This window comes from Armigeres subalbatus, chromosome 1 (assembly GCF_024139115.2).
Source record: "Armigeres subalbatus isolate Guangzhou_Male chromosome 1, GZ_Asu_2, whole genome shotgun sequence".
NCBI classification, from domain to species: domain Eukaryota; kingdom Metazoa; phylum Arthropoda; class Insecta; order Diptera; family Culicidae; genus Armigeres; species Armigeres subalbatus.
Genome location: NC_085139.1, coordinates 175,041,520 through 175,063,890, shown reverse-complemented (window position 1 = coordinate 175,063,890; position 22,371 = coordinate 175,041,520). Strand labels below are relative to the sequence as shown.

Sequence of the window (22,371 nt, the reverse complement as noted above, 5' to 3'; positions counted from 1 at the left end):
AAGCTCGCCACAGTCGGAGAAGCAGTAGACCTGAAACGAATCGCAAACAAAATCAAACAGAATGTAGAAAACTCCACTAAACGTCATTTTACTTGCGGAATAATGCATCAGTGCATTATTCCGCAAGGAAAGACGTCAGTCTGTGTTTTCTTCACTGCAACACGCCTACTATTGGCTAATCATTCGTTTTCCTTGGCAGCTCCGTACTGCTGAAGAAATGTCGGCAGCAGAATCATTCCTTGACCGCTACTTGTCCTATCTATTTGTACAGTACTTTAGAAGTCCATACCACCCTTTACCGAGTAGTAACTGAAATATGCGGAGATTGCACACTGGTTCAGAAGCCCCCAAAACGTGCGTTTTTTAGTTTTCGACTTGAAAACTACATTTTAGAGTCATGATGTCTTCAGAAGAGTTGAAGGATATTTCTTGGGCTTTCTTTTGATAAGAAAATATCAATGATCTATCTACCTTGAAGGGCGGTATGAAATAAAAAAAATACGCAGATGTACAAAAGCAGTGGTTGTTCTCTGCAATGTTATAAAGAATGTGAATTGGAACATCTTTTCTGAAGACACAATATTGGAAAAACGGTTTTGTAAGGAATTAGAGCACGTTTTGTATGACTTCTTCTTCTTCTTCTTCATTGGCATTACATCCCCACACTGGGACATTGCCGCCTCGCAGCTTAGTGTTCATTAAGCACTTCCACAGTTATTAACTGCGAGGTTTCTAAGCCAGGATACCATTTCTGCATTCGTATATCATGAGGCTAACACGATGATACTTTTATGCCCAGGGTAGTCGAGATAATTTCCAATCCGAAAATTGTCTAGACCGGCACCGGGAATCGAACCCAGCCACCCTCAGCATGGTCTTGCTTTGTAGCCGCGCATCTTACCGCACGGCTAAGGAGGGCCCTACGTTTCGGGAGTAGGGAGTATGAATGACCCCCAAAAATCATATTTTGAGCATAACTTTTTTGGAAATGATTTTAGCACTATGGTTTATTCTAGAAAGTTGTGCATAATGACAAAAAAACATGTTTGTCTAGAAGACTACTTTGATCTATCTTGAAACCTGTCAAAGTTATTAAGGAATTTTTAGAAAAAATAGTCAATTTTCACATCAACACACCATGAAAAGCGGCAAGAGGCGGCAAGCCAAACAGCCACCATCTGAAAGATTCGGTTTTAAGCTACCGAATGCACAATGTTTTGTTTTGTTCCGTCATGTTCCACTATTGTTTTGAATCAACTTAAAATAGTCCTTAATGTTCGTTTTTCAGTACAACTGTTACGTAAACAATTAAAAAGTGGCTAACATGATTAGTTATTTATTGCATGGTTACAATCTCGACAAATGACATCCATTCGTCTTAAATGTGGCTGTTTCGTCTTGATGGAGATTGTTACTATGCAATAAATAACCAATCATGTTAGCCACTTTTTAATTGTTTACGTGACAGTTGTACTGAAAAACGTAGGTACATTAAGGACTATTTTAAGTTGATTCAAAACAATAGTGGAACACGACGGAACAAAACAAAACATTGTGCATTCGGTGTCTACTAACAACAAAATCTTATTACTGACTAACCCGGTGAAAATGGTTCTCGACAACGATTCGACGGGTACAAGAAGGCGAGGTGCGCAGCGGGCAAGGTGGATCGATCAGGTGGAAGATGATCTGCGGACCCTCCGTAGACTGCGTGGCTGGCGACGTGTAGCCATGGACCGAGCCGAATGGAGAAGACTCTTATATACCGCACAGACCACAGGACTATTTTAAGTTGATTCAAAACAATAGTGGAACACGACGGAACAAAACAAAACATTGTGCATTCGGTGTCTACTAACAACAAAATCTTATTACTGACTAACCCGGTGAAAATGGTTCTCGACAACGATTCGACGGGTACAAGAAGGCGAGGTGCGCAGCGGGCAAGGTGGATCGATCAGGTGGAAGATGATCTGCGGACCCTCCGTAGACTGCGTGGCTGGCGACGTGTAGCCATGGACCGAGCCGAATGGAGAAGACTCTTATATACCGCACAGACCACTTCGGCCTTAGTCTGAATAAATAAATAATACTGACGATGATTGTTACGAAGTTGGACTAATAACTCTCTTCTAATTCTATTCCGGCACATGGTGGACGAGATGCCGTTGAAATCGAACAGTGCGTAGAACTCGTTGAAGCGTGCTGAGATAAACCGTATGCCATAATTGTATGATCGTCCTTCTAGCTGGAAGATGTTCCTGGACCGGAGTGTCCGCACCGAGGCATAGAAGTTCAGTTGATTCAGGATTTCAGGGCAGTCGGTCTCGTCGGTTAAAATTTTTGCAACGAACACCGCCTGAGTGATAGATCGCCTTTGTTCGAGGGTCTCTAGACCGAGCAACTGGCAGCGTTCTTCATAAGGGGGGAGGTTTGTTGGATCATTCCATGGAAGATTGCGTATAGCGTACCGAACAAATCTTCTTTGAACGACCTCTAATCTTGTAATCCAGGAAGAATGGTATGGACACCAGATCACGTACACTGCTGGTACGCTGCAGATTTGTATCGTGCATCACGTATTGATAAAGTATTGGGGTCTTTTTGTGGTGGAAGGTAATAACATTACACTTGTGTACACTCAGTGTTAGGAAATTTGTAGAACACCATTCCTCGATTTTTTTTGACGTAGGACTTACGTCTCTCTTTACTATACCGGGTGTCATTCCAAAATATTCAAATCGACCGCGTTACGCTGTGTTGAAAGATTTTAAACGTTAATAGCGTTCGTCTCAGTGGACGAATTTCTGCGGTAAGTCCCTCATTCGACAGATTTCAAGTATGCCTTTCATGTCCATGCTTGATAAGACCCGAAAAACTTGTTTCAATAGGCATGAAACTGTTTTCAATGAAAAACATTGAGATCAAGGGAACCTATAAATATGGGTACCGCATAATTCTTGCATCATTCCATTACCACGTTCTCATTGGTGCAGACACCAGCGAATGAGCAGCCGCTGGGTCTGCCGAGAAGCCATAAAATAGCGCAACGCGATTTTTTCCTTTCATTCTGACCGGGACAAGCGAAGCAACCGCATCATCGATTGAACAGCACTCACACTTTTTAGCAGGGAATGAAGTCTGCACCGACCGCTTTTTCGGCTCGACACCATCGAAGCCACCATCATCAGCCAAAACCTAGCCAGTACAGCAGCAGTCCACCCTGCAGACCCGACAAAGCAGCAATGCTGAGCAGATACCGGCAGCAGCAGCAGAGTCGAGCCGAGACCGGCCGGCATCGGTGATGAACCGAGACAGGCTGAAGAAAAGTCACATGATGCAGCATGTATGCCGAAAAAACAAACTGTTCTTCAAAGAGCCAATTGTACTTGGGTGCCAAATCCAATATTCTAGTGATAAAATTTTATGCGTGATTTTCATAAATAGCGTCAAAACTAACAGTGGAAAATTTTTCTGATTTAACCGCGAAGTGGACGAAGAACTTCGCTTGACCATGCCTAAAAAAACAAAAGATGTCCAAATCTCTCACATAATATTTGGATATTTGGATTTAAAAAAAAACACCGGTAACAGCTCAAACATTAATAAACTATCAATCGATTTTTCATCAAATGTTGGATTTTTTGGCATTGATCAAGAAATATCTAGATAAACATTGTTTGATACTGACCGCACACAAAGCGAACGTGACTGAATGATCGTCCCATGTTACCAATTCTAAATCTTATCACCCGAAATCCCATGTCCGGGTGTTTCCTTCCTTCTACTACTAACAATGTTGTCTCAGAAAAGAACACGTATACTTCCCACCTGAACTGCAATTCTAAGCTCGCTTGCCCGGCTTATTGGCCTGTATCAAGCGAAAAGTCCCGTTAGGAAATAGACGCCAGCAGCGAGCAACAAGCGTAAAAAAGAAGAAGCCCTTCTCGAACGCGTTGATGATGATGACGCTTTGGCTGACAAAGAAGCGGGATACAAGACACTGGCTGATTGGCCCACCAATTGGGAAGCAGAGAAGATTCAAAATAAGGTATAAAAGAAAAGTGCATTCGCTCGCAAAGCATTTAGTCTTTTTTATACCACCACTAGAAATTCGCGGTTATTTGAAAAGATCGTTTTCTTACTTTTCGGACTTGGCCGAAGCAAACAGCCTTTTTCAAGGCTCTAAGAGTTAAAAATAATGTTCTCCTTCAGTCGCTATCGCACGGATTAGGAGGCCCTACATCCCCTGCTGGGCCAACTTGTGGCTTATTTCAGGCAGTCCTTCAGTGGGAAGGTTGCCACTGTCGAGGCTAATATTCCGTGACCGGACAGATACTTCCTGAATTGTTTTTGATGATTCTTGTTCGAGGTAGATTTGATTTTTGTGTCGGTTTGATGAGAAGATTTTGCCAAGGAATGGTATGCAACGCCGATTATTTATCCAAAATAGATGTGAGAAATTTGGACATATTATGTATCTTAAAGGCATGGTCAAGTCAAGTCCAACGTCCACTTAGCGGTTATGTCACAGACATTACCCACTGTTCGTTTTATCAGATTCTGGAGTAGTAGGCAATCTTGGATACAGCGTATAATCATGAAGATTTTGACGTCGTCAGCATAAAAATAACGGAATCCTGGTGGAATAGTGAATTCGACATCATTCATGAATATGGAAAATAGTAAGGGTCCTAGGTTACTGCCTTGGGGTACACCTGATGGGTTCGTGAATTCAAACGACTTAGCTGTGCCGATTTTAACGCAGTCGACCTGTGCTCCGGAGTCCATACTTCGAAGACAAGTAGACGTGAATGGAATGAGGTTTGTGGATGTCGATCTCCTTGGATAAAAGCCGTGTTGGTCAGATGATATGTAGTGTTTGCTGGCTGCGAATAATGAGTCGTTGACAATGACTTCAAGTACTTTGGAACAAGCACAAAGTGAAGTTATTCCACGATAATTTTCAATGTTGCGAAACATGTACGATGATTTCTACCCCTTTGGGAATACACCCTGTTCCAGGGACAGGTTGAATTTTTGTCAAAGGATGGATCAGTTGTGATGAACATTTTTTCAGCAGGGAGGAAGGAAATCCATCGGGTCCAGGTGAATTGGAGAACTTTAGCTTCTTTATAGCCGAATCGACCAGTTCCGGGGTGACGGAGATAATGTTGAGGCTGATCAATCTCTGGGCGTATTCAGAATCGCTAAATCTACTTGAGACGCTGATGGCGAGAGGTTGCTGAAGGTGTGCGAAAAATGGTCGGCTAGGAGATTACTTTTATCTTCTGGTGTGCGGGCTTGACGTTCGTCAAGGAAAATTTCAGTAGGTAAGCCATCTTCATTCTTTTTTGTTCTGACGAACGACTAGAACTGATTTGGATTCAAGCGAAGATTGTTCTGAATGCGTTTGGTGTAGCGTCGGTATAGATATCGATTGTACAGACGATACTCGTTGCTGGCTCGAGTAAATAGTTGCTTGGAGAACGGATTGAAATTTTGGCTATATTTTCTGAGTGCCGCTGATCTGCATCGTTTTAATTTGCGAAGTAGAACATTTGCCCACGCAGGTTTTGGAGGCGGTCGACGCAAAGGAACGTTCTCAACGATTGCCATGTTAACCACACTGGTGAAATATTCAACAGCTTCATCCACGTTGGTTGCCATACGAATAGGCTCCCAGTCCATTTGATCAAACGTTCGTTTCAATGCAACTATGTTCGCTTGACGAAAGTCCAAACTGTTCACTTCATCAAATGTTTCGAATTGCATTCGGCTCGGCAGGTTGATGCAGGTTTCTAGCGCAGGATGATCGGCATCTATCGGGCTGGAATGAGGTTGGACCACTTATTTTTGGTGCAGTATCATCCCGGGCTTCGGCGGGACATATACCACTGTCAAACTTACCCGACGAAAGGAAGTGCGGCAGAGTGGTATTTGTTGGAATCCGCCCCGTGTATGTTAATCGTAGTGGTTGAAATTAAATCATCATATGAAATTAAATCATCATCCGTCAATAGTATCTGCTCGGTGAAGTGTCGAAATAGATCGAATAACTTCCGGCAGATGTATCCGTTAAACATGGTCCGTAAAAAATTTGTTTCAACCCTGTCCAGCTCGCTCTGATTATTAAACGGGAATTTTAAGCTTTTTGGCTTTCTCGTGTCAGCAGTGCTGAAGTTGATTTCCTGCCTTAGTTGAGTTAGATTTGCCGCTAAGTCATCCGCCACCCGCTTCTGCGCAATTTGGTATTTTGTTTGTGTTTCCATCATCTTTTCTGTTAGAGTAAACATATAATATATATTGCTTAGAGTATTACGCATCATATACATTTCTTTCGATTGCTAAATTATATTATAGCTTAAATCGTTTAAACGAGCTATGAAACATATTGTTTTCAATACAACCCGAGCAAGAGAAAATGGCTCAATAATACCTAACTCTGTTATTGATACCACACAGCAAATAATTTTGAAAATTCAACGACGTGTAAATTGCTAATATCAACAAACACACGCAAAAAAAAGCGTTCATGAATTCGTGAACAAACGAGTTCACGGTGTATTTTTTCGTGAACAACAGTCACAGATTCGGGAATACAGTCACGTTTTCTGGAACGTTCTGGAAAACGTGACTGGTGTTCCCGAGTCCATGAAATAAATCACGGTGTATTTTTGCTGGTTCACGAATATGGGAACGGTTTTTTTTGCGTGCAAATAAACACTCGATATTCAATTAAATTTAACCAAATTTCACAATCAAGCACGGATTAAATTTATTTCGATTTAAAAGAACAGTAAGATCTATTGGAAGTTACGTTTATTTGCATGCTCCAAACATGTGCATGAAAATACATTTGAAATCACAACATATTTTTATCTGTGCATACTCTGTTATGAACTACATAAGAGGTAAAATACCAAAGGAATAATACCTAAAACCAATATGCACAATACTTAAGCCATAACATACTCAGTTATTAAATTGGTTTTTATAACATATAAGCATGTTATGCCTCAAGTATTCTGCATATAAGTTTTTGGTATTTTACCTTTTATGCAAGGCTAGTTCATACCAATTTCTGTTATCCAGGTCGTCGCTCCTGCTCGGGTTAAGTTATGCTGTCCAGTATATGCTGACTGGTCTTCCCGGATAAATATGTCTATGTCCTGGATAATACAGTATTCAGATTACGAGCCTATTGACATAACAAGTACCTTGATGTCAAAGTTCACTCATATTATTTCCATTTCATATGATATCACGTCAAATATCAAATAAATGCACGTAACCTGATTAGGTTATAGGTAGCACTCAAGTAAATTCTGTTTCGAATTCGTGCAATAGTACAACTGAGCAGTAGTCGAAACTGTTCAAATTTTTTAAACTACAACGTCTGTAGAAGATGGCATTTTAACAGTTTTAATTTCATTTCCTTACTCTCATACATTGTATAGCTCTACTAAAGATGCCCTTAAGTTACCGTCAATGAATTATTGGCAGTGGCTGATTTTCTATCCGCGCCGCCACATCCAGGCGCTAACGTATATACGCAAAATAGCCAGCATTAGTTAACCGCCAGAAATTTGTACGGCGAAAGACATCTAACGAGGGTTTTTTCAAAATTAGGAACTTTTCATGAAAAACTATTTGGTACCGGTTATGTAGGAAGGTGTCTGCTATTACCCCTACCAAATATTTTTTCGATGAAGGTGCTTAATTTTGAGAAATCGAACCTTAGATGCTTTTCGCCATACTGATTTCAGAATGTAAACTCCTAGTGTGCCGCTGCACTATGGTCCAGGATACAGATTTACGCGGAAAGATGAACTTTACGCCAAAACTATATTTTTTAGAAAAAACTGTTGTTCTACAAAATTGTTCGAAATAGTAAGGCCATCATCATGGTTCTACCAAAAAATAGGGTGGCCCATCATATAAAAAAAATTAGAAAATATTTTTTTTATTTCTTGGAATATTGACATGTTATGTTCTACAAAGTTGTAGCGTAGCTTATTCCAATCAGTTTTGCTAAACTTTTTTTCTGTAGCTCTTAAGTTGGCTGATTTAGAGCAATTTTACTTAATTGGATTAGGGTGTTCCTCAAAACAGTGTTTTGATCTAATTTTTTTGTTTCAGATTTCTCGAAGAAGTCGTCTTGAGGTGACTTTTAGAGCTCAAAAAAATGCAACCTTTGATGGGTAAATATGCACAATATCTTTTTCCGATCAAAAGTTATAATCATTTTTCTGTCAAAATTACATTTTTTTCATAAGTTGCTATCTCCGGTTAGGGCAGACCAAAAAAATATGTTTACACGGCATTTGGAAGATAAATTAATATTCTTTATTATGTCAACAAATTGGGGATATGTTATTTTTTTATCTCAAGTTTCACCAATTTTACTAAAATCATGTTTTTTCAAATAAATTGATATAACTCGACAATGGAAGAAGATACAGACGATATTCTTATAGCAAAACGCGCGTTTTGAAAAGCCCCAAAAGTCTTCAGAAGGTGACATCCGTGAAAAATAAAAAATGAAATGAGCAGATCATAAATATTGTTTTTTGAGGGACACCCTAATCATGGTAAGTAAAATTACTCTAAACAAGTGAGCTTAAGAGCTACATAAAAAGTTTATATAACAAAGTTGATTGGAAAAAGCTGCGCTACAACTTTGTAGAACATTTTACGTCAATATTCCGCAAAATAAAAAAAAATGAAAATTTTACATTTTTATAAAATGGCCCACCCTATTTTTAGGTAACTCTATAATAAGGGCCCAAGTATCCAGAACAACTTTCTAGAACAAATTTTGTTTCTTAAAAGTATGCTTCAGACCGAAAATGCATCTTTTCTCGTTAATCTTGCAATACGATGATAATGATAAAACTTATAAAAAGTGTTAGAGCTGTAGATTTTTTATTTTTTATTTCTCACGAATGTCATCTTCTGAAGACTTTTGGGGCTTTTCAAAACGCGTGTTTTGCTATAAAAATATTGTCTGTATCTTTTTCCGTTATCGAGTTATATTAATTTATTTAAAAAAACATGATTTTAGTAAAATTGGTAAAACTTGAGATAAAAAAATAACATATCCCCAATTTTTTGACATAATAAAGAATATTAATTTATCTTTCAAATGCCGTGTAAACATATTTTTTTGGTCTGCCCTAACCGGAGATATCAGTTTAAGAAAAAATTGTAATTTTGACAGAAAAACGATTATAACTTTTGATCGCATATTTACCCATCAAAAGTTGCATTTTTTTGAGCTCTAAAAGTCACCTGAAGACGACTTTTTCGAGAAATCTAATACAAAAAAATTAGATCAAAAATACTGTTTTTTGAGGTACACCCTAATCAAATTAGGTAAAATTGCTCTAAATCAGCCAACTTAAGAGCTACAGAAAAAGTTTTTTTAGCAAAATTGATTGGAATAAGCTACGCTACAACTTTGCAGAACATAACATGTCAATATTCCAAGAAATAAAAAAAATATTTTCTAATTTTTTTTATAATGTGGGCCACTCTATTTTTTGGTAAAACCATAATGATGGCCTTACTATTTCGAACAATTTTGTAGAACAACAGTTTTTTCTAAAAAATATAGTTTTGGCGTAAATTTCATCTTTCCGCGTAAATCTGTAGCCTGGACCATAGTGCGCTGTAAGCACGCTCAAAGTGGGTGATTCATTACATTGCATTGAAAAAAAATCCATTACCTATAACAACGAGTTTTTGGAAAACAGTTGATAGTGTTATTTCATTATGATGCACAAAGGGGGATACATCGGCTGCTAAAAATAAAAGGACCTGTTACTTCAGATATCAAAGCATTAGTATTTTTTAAATTACCAGACTGATTCTCGTTGGATGTGTCAATGGAGGACGATTTAGGTTCAGCCACTTCTGATTTATCAGTGAGCTTCTTAAACTTCAGTGGCTTCGCAATAGAATGTTTCGAATTTGTAGAAATCAGTTCAAATGATTTGGTCACGTCTGATGGTTTAAGGGTTTTGGTAGTTAACGGTAGATGAATAACTGGGAGCTGTGCCTTTGACAATATCTGCAGATTGCGATTCGCTGGTACGTTATCGACTACAATAAAAAAAAGATAAATTAATATGTAGACATCAAATTGATCAACTTTTAATATGTGCAAACACAGCTGATCCCAAGATGAACCGATCAGTGAGGGAATAATGGAATTCGGTCCAACCCTTCTTGCAAGGAAATGTAAGTAAATTCATTAATGCTGTCCAATGAGCAGCTTGGAGTTATTCCCATCCCTCTCATGCCCATTTGTTGACAAAAAAGAATGAGCAGGACGGGAACAACTTTGAGCTGCTCATCGGACAGCACTATTTTTATATATAGAGAAGATCGGGATAAGGGCCGATGCCCACGTAACGTTTTTACAAGCTGCGTGCACGCCGGTGCACGCCGCGACCACGAAAAGTACCAAGCATCAAAACACGTATACGTGTGCGTTACTCCATTTGATGTTGGGTATCTTGCGTGGACGCGTTGTTCACGCAGCTTAATAAACCGCTACGTGGACATCGACCCTATAGCTCGTCCATACAGTGCCCTATTGTGGACAGAATATACATACAAACTTTTTTTTCATTACATATTACCAAACTGATTGGCGTTCGATAAGACATCAGAGGAAGGTTTCGATGTACTACAAGCAGCTGAGGCTAGTTTGAACGTTTCAGCCACATCTGATTTTACGGTTGTATTCTTGATACTTTGCGGTAGAGAAATAGTAGGCCTTGGTGGTTGGAATACAATTGAGTCCGTCTGCGGAGTCTCATAAAATACTTCTTTTTCGGTTGGGCCGTCTGTGTTGTTTCCTTGAATCAATAATAAAATAATTTAAGTAATATAATATTCAGAAAAATAATTAATTTATAGAAGATAATACTGAAGTTACCTGCTTCATTCAATTTCATTATCCTGGTAATATTTATCGGACACAGTTTGAGCGGTAGAGAATGGGATATTGCTTTTTTTTGGTTTTTTAAAAATCGGTGCCATGTCTTCTTCCGGATGCGGACTATCTAAATATTCATATTGATACGACATTTTCTGAAAAGTAATGTAAATAGAAAAATAGTCATTTTTTATGTGTGATGTTTTTCCCCTCTATTTATGTGAAACATTTAGTGATTTAATGTTGAACTCATAAACCTATTATTCCTTCTCTCCGGACATTTTTACGAGAATTCCTCTAGAAACCCTTGGGGAGTTGGCTCTGATTCTGCGGGTCATATTTTTGGGAATTTCTCTGATAGTTCCTTTGGGATATCCCCTGGAAATTTAGTCAAGAATTCCTTCGTGTATTCGTACAAGAATGTCTCCGAAAATTCCTCTAAAAATTCCGAAGGAATCCCGAAGAAATTCCCGAATGAATTTGCGAAGGAATATCCGGAGCACTTTCCGATGGATTTTATAGGAGACTTCCTGAAGGAATTCTTAGAACAATTCATAAAAGCATTTCCCGAAGCATTCCTGAAGGTATTGCCGGTGAAGTTTTTTAAGGAATTCAAGGATAAAGTCCCAAAGGATTTCCCGGAGGACTTCCCGATTGGTTTCCTGGAGGACTTCCCGAAGGCTTTCCCGGAGGACTTTCCGTAAGATTTCTCAGGTAACTTCCCGAAGGATTTCATGAAGGACTTCCCGAAGGATTTCAAGGAGGACATCCCGTAGGATTTTTCTCGATTTTATCTCGCAAAAACTCCCGGATTAAATCAGTAAAATATCGCTCAAATGTTGGTCAATTGTCGAAAGAATTTCTGGAAAAACTCCCAACGTAATAATAGCAAATCTCAACAGAAGTTTCCGAAAATAAATTGAAAGGGTTTCTAAATTAATTTTTGGACCAAATGTCGCAATTCTCTGAGGATTTGTTGTAAGGATTTCTAAAACATTTCTCGACGGAATTTGCAAAAAAAAATCCCGTTTGAATAGTTATAGAAATTTGTCAGAGTAATTAAAAAACGACGAAGTTCCCACAGGAATACCGAACAAATTATTGAAGGGGGTTTCTCGGAAGAATTCTCGGTGGAAATCTATGGAATCATTCCCGGAAGCATTCCTTTGGGTTTTCTAAAATAAATCCCGGTGGAATCCGAAGAAAATCCCTGACGCATTTACCAGTTTTCTGGGCTCTCAAAATAATGCCGGAACGTACTGCCAAATTATCCAAAGAACGCCAAATTATCCTGAGACGCCAATTTTTTCCACAATCGCAACGATTTTCACTTTTTTTTCGCGACCGTGCCGAACCGAACAACGAAAGCAACTTATCAAAGTTCACAAAGCAAAGTCGGGAAGAGCGAGAAGAAAAAAAATTCGAAGTTGCTTTTTTCAAAACTATATCGTTTTGTTTCATTTACTCGTACATTGTATATAACAAACGTCAAAACATGATGACTTTGATTTTCGGTGAAAAGGGTGAAAAAGAAGAAGATTATTTTTGCCCGAGCTCGATTCATCGAGGGCGACATTGAGAGGGAGGGCGAACGAGGTACGATACAAACGGGCGCGGAACAGACAAAACTTCGGGGGAAAAGCGCCAGCAGGAAGATCGAGATCGTGAAGAGACGGAGCAACTGTACCGTGCTAATAACGCACGAAAGTTTTATGAGAAACTGAACCGTTCACGTAAAGGCCTCGTAACATAGCCTGATATGTGTAAGAACATAAACGGGAACCTTCTTACGAATGAGCGTGAGGTGATCCAAAGGAAGAACTATGTTACATTTGAATATACCTTCATTTTGTAAAAGTAAAGAAGTTAACTAAACAAATCATTTTTTATTAAGCAAGGGCGAACGAAAATCTGCAAACAGACACCTAAGGAGGTTAACTCAGGGAGTGTGGGGAGATTCGCTCCCCCGACTTACAAAAGTCAAAACTTCTTCACTAGTCCGTATCTCCCAGCCCCCCATCCATCCATCCATCCATCCATCCATCCATCCATCCATCCATATATATAAAACTCAATGTTTGTATGTTTGTATGTATGTTTGTATGTATGTTCCAGCATAACTTCTGAACCCATTGACCGATTTCAACCAAATTTGGAACACACATTCTTTATCTTAAGGAGACGACGATAGGGGGGTTGAGGATGCTCTTTGGAAAAGGGGGAGGGTATGGGGGGAGGGGTATTGCTTAGTTATTGATCAACTCAGTGTACCTTTGGAACCCCTTGGCCGATTTCAACCTAATTTGGAACACACATTCTTCATCTTAAGGAGACGATGATAGGGGGGTTAGGGATGCTTTTTGGAAAAAGGGGGAGGGTGTGGGGGAGGGGTATTGCTTAGTTATCGATCAACTCAGTGTACCTTCTAAACCCCTTGGCCGATTTCAACCAAATTTGGAACACACGTTCTTTATCTTAAAGAGGCGACGATAGGGGGGCTAGGGATGTTTTTTGGAAAAGTGGGAGGGTGTGGGGGGAGGGGTATTGCTTAGTTATTGATCAACTCAGTGTATCTTTTGAACCCCTTGGCCGATTTCAATCAAATTTGGAACACACATTCTTTATCTTAAGGAGACGATGATAGGGAGTTAGGGATGCTTTTTGGAAAAAGGGGGAGAGTGTGGGGGGAGGGATATTGCATAGTTATCGATCAACTCAGTATACCTCCTGAACCCCTTGGCCGATTTCAACCAAATTTGGAACACACATTCTTTATCTTTAGGAGACGACTATAGAGTAGTTAAGCATACTCTTTGGACAAGGGGGAGGGTGGTGGGGTAGGGATATTGCATAGTTATTGATCAATTCAGTGTAGCTTTTGAACCCCTTGGCCGTTTTCAACCAAGTTTGGAACACACATTATTGATATTAAGGAGACGACGATAGTTAGGTTAGGGATGCTCTTTGAAAAAGGGAGGGTATGGGGGGAGCAGTATTATTCAGCAATCGATCAACTCAATGTAAGTCTTGAACCCAATGATTGATTTGAACCGTATCAAATATTGTCTGTCCTAAGGAAACAATTTTAGTGAATGTGGGTAGGTCATTTGAAAACGGGGTGAGTGTGAGAGGGGGGTATTGTTTAGTTATCGATCAATTCAGCATAACTGTTGAACCCATTTACCGATGTCCACCAAATTTGGAACCCGTATTCTCTGTTTAAGGAAGACTATATCAGACTGGGTAGGAGTGTCATAGCTGAATAAGAGAGAGGATATTTATTAAACGAACAGTTTAGGCTGTGATTCATTCCACCGATTCGTTTAACTTTTAGTTAAAATTTGACACTTCGATGGTTATTTTTCCATCGTGGTTAAAATTTTACTCCAAAGCCGACCCATTTGAGTTTTGACATATTGATAGTTATTCGGAACGAAATGAGTTTGGCGCCAATTTTCTCGCGAACAAAATTCAACTATAGAATCGTCAAATCTAACCATGCTCTGGAGCAGGGTTATTTTTAACCACGGCGAAATAACCATCGAACTGTCAAATTTTAACTAAAAGTTAAACGAATCGGTGGAATGGTTCACAGCCTTAGTATGTATACCTTTTTATCGCATGGGTCAATTCAAACCAAATTTGTAAACACGTATTCTCTACCCAAAGGAAACTATTATAGAGAGGCTGGGAGGGACTTTGGACTTTGTTTAGAAAACGACTTAAATTAAAATCCCTCTTATTTAGTTCATTCGAGGTTTTTTGACATTGTACAATACTCCGAAAACAAATTTCCCGAATTTCTCAAAAATAGCAAATCCTTGACAATAACATTTACCCAGTAATAACAATTTTCCAAAAGTGATTCTTACCGATACACATATCCCAGAATATGACATTTCCCTGAAAATCACATATCCCTGAATGAAGCAGTCCATTAACATAACACTATTTAAGGCCTAAGGTCATTCGACATGAATTATGAACAGCATCAGAAAAATCTTTCACAGAAAGCATGCATTTGCTGGGTATAAAGCAATGATAATTGTTACCCTTCATCGCAATCATGGTTTGCCCATTGAAAAGCAATGATTAATGTTTTTCCTTCTGGATGGTGGATGTGATTGCTTCTTTAAAAGTAGGCATTTGCCCGAAATAAGGCAATGGTGGGTGTGATCCCTTCTTTAAAAATATAAATAATGAATGAATAAAGCATCGGTGAATGTTTTTCCTTCTTTAGCAATTGGCGTTTGCCCGGAATAAGGCTATTCAAAACAACGATCCCTTCTTCAAGATCAGTCAATGTTTCCAAAAGCCTTATTTTCATCAATCTTTCATCAAATCTTGAAGTATCAATAAGTTAACACAATTACCCTGTTGACCAATTGGTTTTATCTTTTTCTGATTGTGAAAAAAAAACTGAAAACCAAACTGGCAATTCCGAGCAAGGCCGGGTACATAAAGCTAGTTGAATAATACATTAGAGCAGCGGTTCTCAACATGGGGTACATGTACCCCTGGGGGTACCTTCGCTGGTCCTAGGGGGTACCTCGGACAAAAACGAGTAATGGCGGACGTATTACAATGAATTATTGGCAGTGGCTGATTTTCTACCCGCCGCAGTCACATCCAGGCGCTATAGTATATGCACAAAATAGCCAGCAAGCGTTAACCGCCAGAAATGTGTATGGTGAAAGACATCTAACGTTGGTTTTCTCAAAATCAGGAACTTTTCATGAAAAACTATTTGGTACCGGTTATGAGGGATTGTATCGGCTATTACACCTACCAAATATTTTTTCGATTAAAGTGCTTAATTTTGAGAAATCGAACCTTAGATGCCTTTCGCCATACTGATTTCAGAAAGTTAACTCCTAGTGTGCCGCTGTAAGCACGCTCAAAGCAGTCGATTCATTACAATCGAAACTTATTGATAAAGTTGTGGCAATTGTGTACTTTTCATTTCAAAACTTTGTCTTGTACATAATATGCATTATTTATTGTTATTTTTCAGACTAAGGCCGGAGTGGTCTGTGCAGTGCATAAAAGTGTTCTCCGTTCAGTTCAGGCCATGGCTGCATATCGCCAATCACGCAGTCTGCGAAGGTTCCGCAAATCGTCTTTCACCTGATCGATCCACCTTGCGCGCTGTGCACCTTGGCTTCTTGTTCCCGTAGGATCGTTGACAAGAACCATTTTCACCAGATTATTACCCGTCATTCTGGCTACGTGCAGGGTGAACGATGAATGGTTCTCCCAACAGCTGATGCAACTCGTGATTCATTCGCCTTGTCCACCATCTGCACCCCACCTAATGAGCGTTTTATAGATAATCAGTTTGGTACGGCGGCGCAGTCTATTCGATCGGAGCGCTTTGCTTCTCGGAAGCATTCACCCAGACAGCTCGAAGGCCTCCTTCCAAGATGTTTAGACGCCTTCTTTCGAGAGGCTTGGAAGCATCCTCTCAAGATGCTTGAAAACCTTCTTACAAGATGCTCGGGAATCTCCTTTCAAGAAGCCCGGAAGCCTCGCTTTGAGATACTCGATCTCCTCTTTTCAATAGGCTCGAAAGCCTCCTTGCCAGAAGCCTTCTTTAAAAAAGCTTGGAAAACTCCTTTCAAGAGGTTCGAAAGGTTCTTTTCAAAAGGCTTGGATAACTACTTTCAAGAGGCCTTGTTTTAAGATGCCCGGAAGTCTACTTTCAAGAGGCTCGGAAGTCGCCATTTAAAAATGTCGGAAGACTTTTTTCAAAAAGATAGGATGGCTCCATTCAAGAGGTTCGGGAAGCTACTTTCAAAAGGCTAAGAAGACACCTTTCTGAAATGTCGGAAGACTTCTTTCAAAAAGCTCAGAAGACTCCTTTCAAGAGACTCGGAAGCCTCTTTACTATAGGCTCAGAAGCCTCTCTCCAGTTGGCTTAGAATCCTCCTTTCAAGAGGTCTGGGAGCCGTCTTTCAAGAAGCCCGGAAGCCTGTTTTCAAGAGGCTGAGAAGCTTCTTTTCAACAAACTGGGAAGCCTCTTTTCAAGAGGCCGGAAGCCTTGTTTAAAAACGCCCGGAAGTCTACTTTCAAGAGGCTCGGAAGCTTATTTTCAATAGGCTCGAAAGCCTACTTTCAAGTGGCTCGAAATCCTCCTTTCAAGAGGCTCGTCTTCCAAGAAGCCCGGAAGCCTGCTTTCAAGAGGTTGGGAAGCTTCTTTTCAACAGGCTGGGAAGCTTCTTTTCATGAGGCCGGAAGCCTGTTTTAAGGCGCCCGGAAGTCTACTTTCAAGAGGCTCGGAAGCCGCCTTCTAAAAGGGTAGGAAGCCTACTTCCAAAAAGCTCGGATGGCTCATTTCAAGAGGCTCGGGAAGCTCCTCCCTAGCAGCACAATCCAGACCGATTTGGTTGCAACAACTCAAATGTGACTAATTTCGGTTACATATGTGTCACAGAAACTTTTGTGCAACATATGTGTTGCTCGGGCTTTCAAAAGGCTCGGCAGGCTCTTATCAAGGTGCGGAACCCAGGGGCTTTTCCCTGCTCCAAATAAAAAATAAATAAATAATAAATAATAAGCCTACTTTTAAAAAAGGGCTTGGAATTGCTCTTTCATGGGACCTGGAAGCCTACTTTCAGGAGGGGGTACCTCAATTAATGCAATGGTTCGAAGGGGTACCTCTCAAGAAAAAGGCTGAGAACCGCTTCATTAGAGGAAGCTATTGAAAACTTTCAAACTTATGCTAACACACAAGGTATTATAAAACACGCAACATCGACTTCTAGGAAGAACAGGACCAACTAAATATTCCAATGTTTTTTAACAATTTTAACGCTACCTTGACCCGATAATAAGTGTAAACTAACCGATTATCGTTCCAAATAAAAATTACAATTATAAATACAGAACATATAAACATATGGACCGTGTGTGTTTCCAGCGATTCTCAACCTTCACGAAACCCCCTTTCCCTAGGAAAAAACATACAAATGCGACAGCTCGATTTCTTGCTGTTAAAATTGAAATCAAATGATTTCTGTTTGCTACAAAATTCCTAACTATCATAGTATCCCGTCTCTCTCATTCATTAAAATCTTTCCTGCAAAAAATGGCATTAGCCCAAGCAATTCACGCAAATTCGTAGGTGGTACAAGTCCAGGTTGTGTTAGAGTAGCCTCACTTTCGTATATTACCAAGGTATTGATTTGGGATGTAAGCAAGATAATCCTTAACAATCGAGATCTGTCCTAGCCACGATCTTGCAAAAACTGAGGAAGGGGAACGATGGTTAGCTGGACACCTACTTAAGAAAGATGCAGAGAACTGTGCGATCTCTCATAGGTGCCACGAGAGATTTTGAAAATGTTAGTGTGAAAGGTATAACAATAGGAATCGTTTTGGTAGAACGTGAAACACAGAAAGAACTAAGATATAAATATAATGTAGGAATCGAACAAGCCTGGGATTGGACCTACGAGCTCCTACTTAAAAGAAAGAATCGGTAGCCACTAGACCACCGAGCTCGTCAATCGTCAATCCCATTGTTTTCATATGGGACTCGCAATTATGGGAACACTACCGCAACTATTGGTGCAAAGCCGAGAAAAAGATAAGGTATTTTGGTGATACTTTACCGATTTTGAGGGAAATTGTTTTATTTCGTCTACTGACAAGTCAACAAATTGATGGATTACATGGATTGCTGCGTTTAATACGTAGATTTTAAAAAAAAAACTACATTACCGCAACTATACACGAAAAGAAATCTTCACAATGAATATATCTGGCAAAACACATATATTTTTGCCATTGTGTTTCGTAATGAAATATATATCGTATTGAAATTAAAGCAATACAGTGTTGCATATGATAATCATAACATGAAACTTATACTTTTCATGTCAAATGCTTATATACACGATTAGTGATTTCAAATAGTCTGTATATGGTCAATGTAAGATTTTCATCTGTGAAATCAAAATAAAATCGTTGGATTTATTAATAAATTTCATTCCTATATCATGAATATTATTTTCTTCGTTTTAAAAACTGAAATCTTGAAATTCGTACGCATGTTAATTTATTATATTTTATTGACTTTGTTTAAATAGAAAGATATTTATCCAAACGTTTTTCTGAATGATGCTACTACGGTTCCTCTTTGAGACATGTATCCAGTGCACTGGTGGGTAATCATGAGATCGGACAAGTTTCCGGTAGAGTGTGACCCTTGTATTCCAAGTGCAATAACCTGGTGTCAATATCGAACAATCAGGTCATTCTGTCCGGATATACCGTGAGCAAGTCCGTCGGCAGTTGGCATATGTGAGATGGTTAATGTGTGGTAGGTTAACTCCCCGTACTGCCGGATGGTTTCATCCAACGAAACAGCTACGATCGTGTGCTCCGAAACAAGATTAATTCCTTAATCCTTTGCTTCTCGTATGATCTGAATAGGGTTTAGCTTGCGTGTCCTCGCATCTCGGCATACGACCGTGTTTTCGGTGGACCTCGACTTCGCAATCGCCGCACTGACAATGCTTCGGATTGTCGGCTGTGATTGGCTGTGGAAAACTGGAATAAACAGATTTCTTTTAAATAAATATGACCACTTTATGCGCATAAATATGATATTACCATAGATATAAGTAGGAATCCATTAGCATTCCCTTGCAGCTCCACAACATACGATTAAAGAAATTCACAATCAATACTTTCGCTGCAGCAGTTTTCCACTGGCTGACGTTTTTTTTCATATCCCAACCTACATCGAAAGTATAAGTTTTTCCTAATATATTTTTGCCATTAAGCAAAACTTATACTTTTCATTCGATAAGATATTATTGTATATATGCACTCAAAATAAAATTGATTAAGATTTAAAATGATAACCATGAAATGTGGAATGAAAAATATTTCTGATATTGAATGATTAACATAAATGGAATTAAATAAATAAAATAATTAAATTTTTTTACGTGTTGGAACACCCATGACTATCGGATCTTTTATCCTATATCTTTTTTGAATTTTATATCCAAGAATGCCGGAAACGATTTCACGAGGAAACATCTAATTTTCTAGCAAAACTTGCTGAAAGGCATCAAACAGTAATAAATCTTCAGTTTTTTACCCTTTAATGGCCGGAGATTACCAAACACAATACTATTGTAATAATAATATTTATTTGTGGGTATGCTTTTTAAAACTATACGAATAAACAAAGATAGCCATGAATCTGCATTTGTTTTGGCCATTTACTTTTATTTCGCATGTGACAATATTCATCCACTTCTCCGTTAATTTTATAATTAAAAAAATGAATCATTTTGTGAAGATGAGCATGAGCATGAGCATGATTGACCGCCCACGGTTGCTACTCCGTTATTGCCAGGTCAGCTGTTATTACACAGAGAACCAATAGATGAAGTTTGGGATTAACATCATCTTCAATGTGTAAGAACTGGTGACCCCAAAAATAAGCAATACCAGCGCCGGCCGTGTCCGAATGCAGGTGAATTAAGGAATAGGTAGGAAATTGTTGACGTGATACTCGCTTTGATAGAAGCCGACGAGTCATCTGCACTTCCACGAGAAATCACTGGGATGTTGGGATGTTGGGGTAGGTATTGTGGCAGGGTTCGTTATGGTAAACGGTATGCCGTGTATAGTGTGTATTTGATCAAAACTTTCGATGACCAGCCGATCTCTCTGCTAACCGCACAAAGCAGAACAACATTTTCGATGACCGGCCGATCGTTTTGCTTACTGACGCGAATCTTCACTATCTAACTAATTTATTCACCCGCACAAAGCAGAACAACACTTCGATGATCGGACGATCGTTCTGCTAACCGCACAAAGCAGAACAAATTATGTGATGACCGGCCGATCGTTCTGCCTACTAAATAAATCACGACTGTACGTAAACTCTGAATGCTGAACATCTGTCATGCTGTCTTTCAAGCAACAAACAAACATGATCTACTTTTTTCACTCAATTCTGACAGAACATTTGATACTCCAAATAAAAGTCTCTGAGGCATGTTTTCAAGTACAGCATTGCGATTAGTTAAATCTATTCACATATCGACCGCACAAGCAGATCAAAAGCTTCTGATTCTCGCGAACAATCTGCATATCATATAAAAACGCACTCTGATCTATTTTGCTATCAACCTAAAGGTATTAGCATTTTTACCACTCTTCACAGAATAAGCTATGTTTTAGGCTTAGATGCATTTTCTACTAACAAAATGGGATGCGAGGAAGATAGTTGACAAAAGAGATATACTTGAAAAAGGCATTGAGAAGGAAGATTTGAAGATAGTCAAAATAGAAGGCAAGCAAAGGCCAGAATACATATATATTGTGAAATGCACCTCCGTAAATCGGATTTGTCTTGCTCCATTCCACCTTCAATAATCCATTACATTCCAGCAATATATTTTTTGCGAATTGGAAAATATATCAGTGAATAACACAATGTACAATTATTTAATGAATGTACAATAGTTAAAAATGACATATTAAAAAGAAAATGCAAAAATAGCAGATAAAATTTAAATTTGAGGGGACGAAATTTATTCTTTTCCGCCATTACTCGCCCTCTGGAAAGAAAAAAAAAAGATTGAATAAAGCGATGAAAAACAAGCGAAATCCTAAGACTATCATCCATCCATCCATCCATCCATCCATCCATCCATCCATCCATATATATAAAACTCAATGTTTGTATGTTTGTATGTATGTTTGTATGTATGTTCCAGCATAACTTCTGAACCCATTGACCGATTTCAACCAAATTTGGAACACACATTCTTTATCTTAAGGAGACGACGATAGGGGGGTTGAGGATGCTCTTTGGAAAAGGGGGAGGGTATGGGGGGAGGGGTATTGCTTAGTTATTGATCAACTCAGTGTACCTTTGGAACCCCTTGGCCGATTTCAACCTAATTTGGAACACACATTCTTCATCTTAAGGAGACGATGATAGGGGGGTTAGGGATGCTTTTTGGAAAAAGGGGGAGGTGGGGGGTGGGGTATTGCTTAGTTATCGATCAACTCAGTGTACCTTCTAAACCCCTTGGCCGATTTCAACCAAATTTGGAACACACGTTCTTTATCTTAAAGAGGCGACGATAGGGGGGCTAGGGATGTTTTTTGGAAAAGTGGGAGGGTGTGGGGGGAGGGGTATTGCTTAGTTATTGATCAACTCAGTGTATCTTTTGAACCCCTTGGCCGATTTCAACCAAATTTGGAACACACATTCTTTATCTTAAGGAGACGATGATAGGGAGTTAGAAATGCTTTTTGGAAAAAGGGGTAGAGTATGGGGGGAGGGATATTGCTTAGTTATCGATCAACTCAGTATACCTCCTGAACCCCTTGGCCGATTTCAACCAAATTTGGAACACACATTCTTTATCTTTAGGAGACGACTA

At 39.3% G+C, this 22,371-nt stretch overlaps 1 protein-coding gene across 1 annotated transcript; it reads right to left on the bottom strand.

The window, feature by feature from the left end:
• Positions 1-5,370: 5,370 nt before the first annotated feature.
• LOC134206762 (uncharacterized) lies at positions 5,371-12,289 on the bottom strand. The gene is made up of 7 exons (XM_062682489.1): positions 12,172-12,289; positions 10,949-11,103; positions 10,650-10,868; positions 9,865-10,107; positions 9,732-9,806; positions 5,911-6,280; positions 5,371-5,830 (listed from the first exon to the last, which is right to left on the bottom strand). Exons 2-7 carry the CDS (start codon positions 10,965-10,967, stop codon positions 5,371-5,373), a joined length of 1,386 nt encoding a protein of 461 aa, XP_062538473.1. The 5' UTR covers positions 10,968-11,103; positions 12,172-12,289.
• Positions 12,290-22,371: the final 10,082 nt, after the last annotated feature.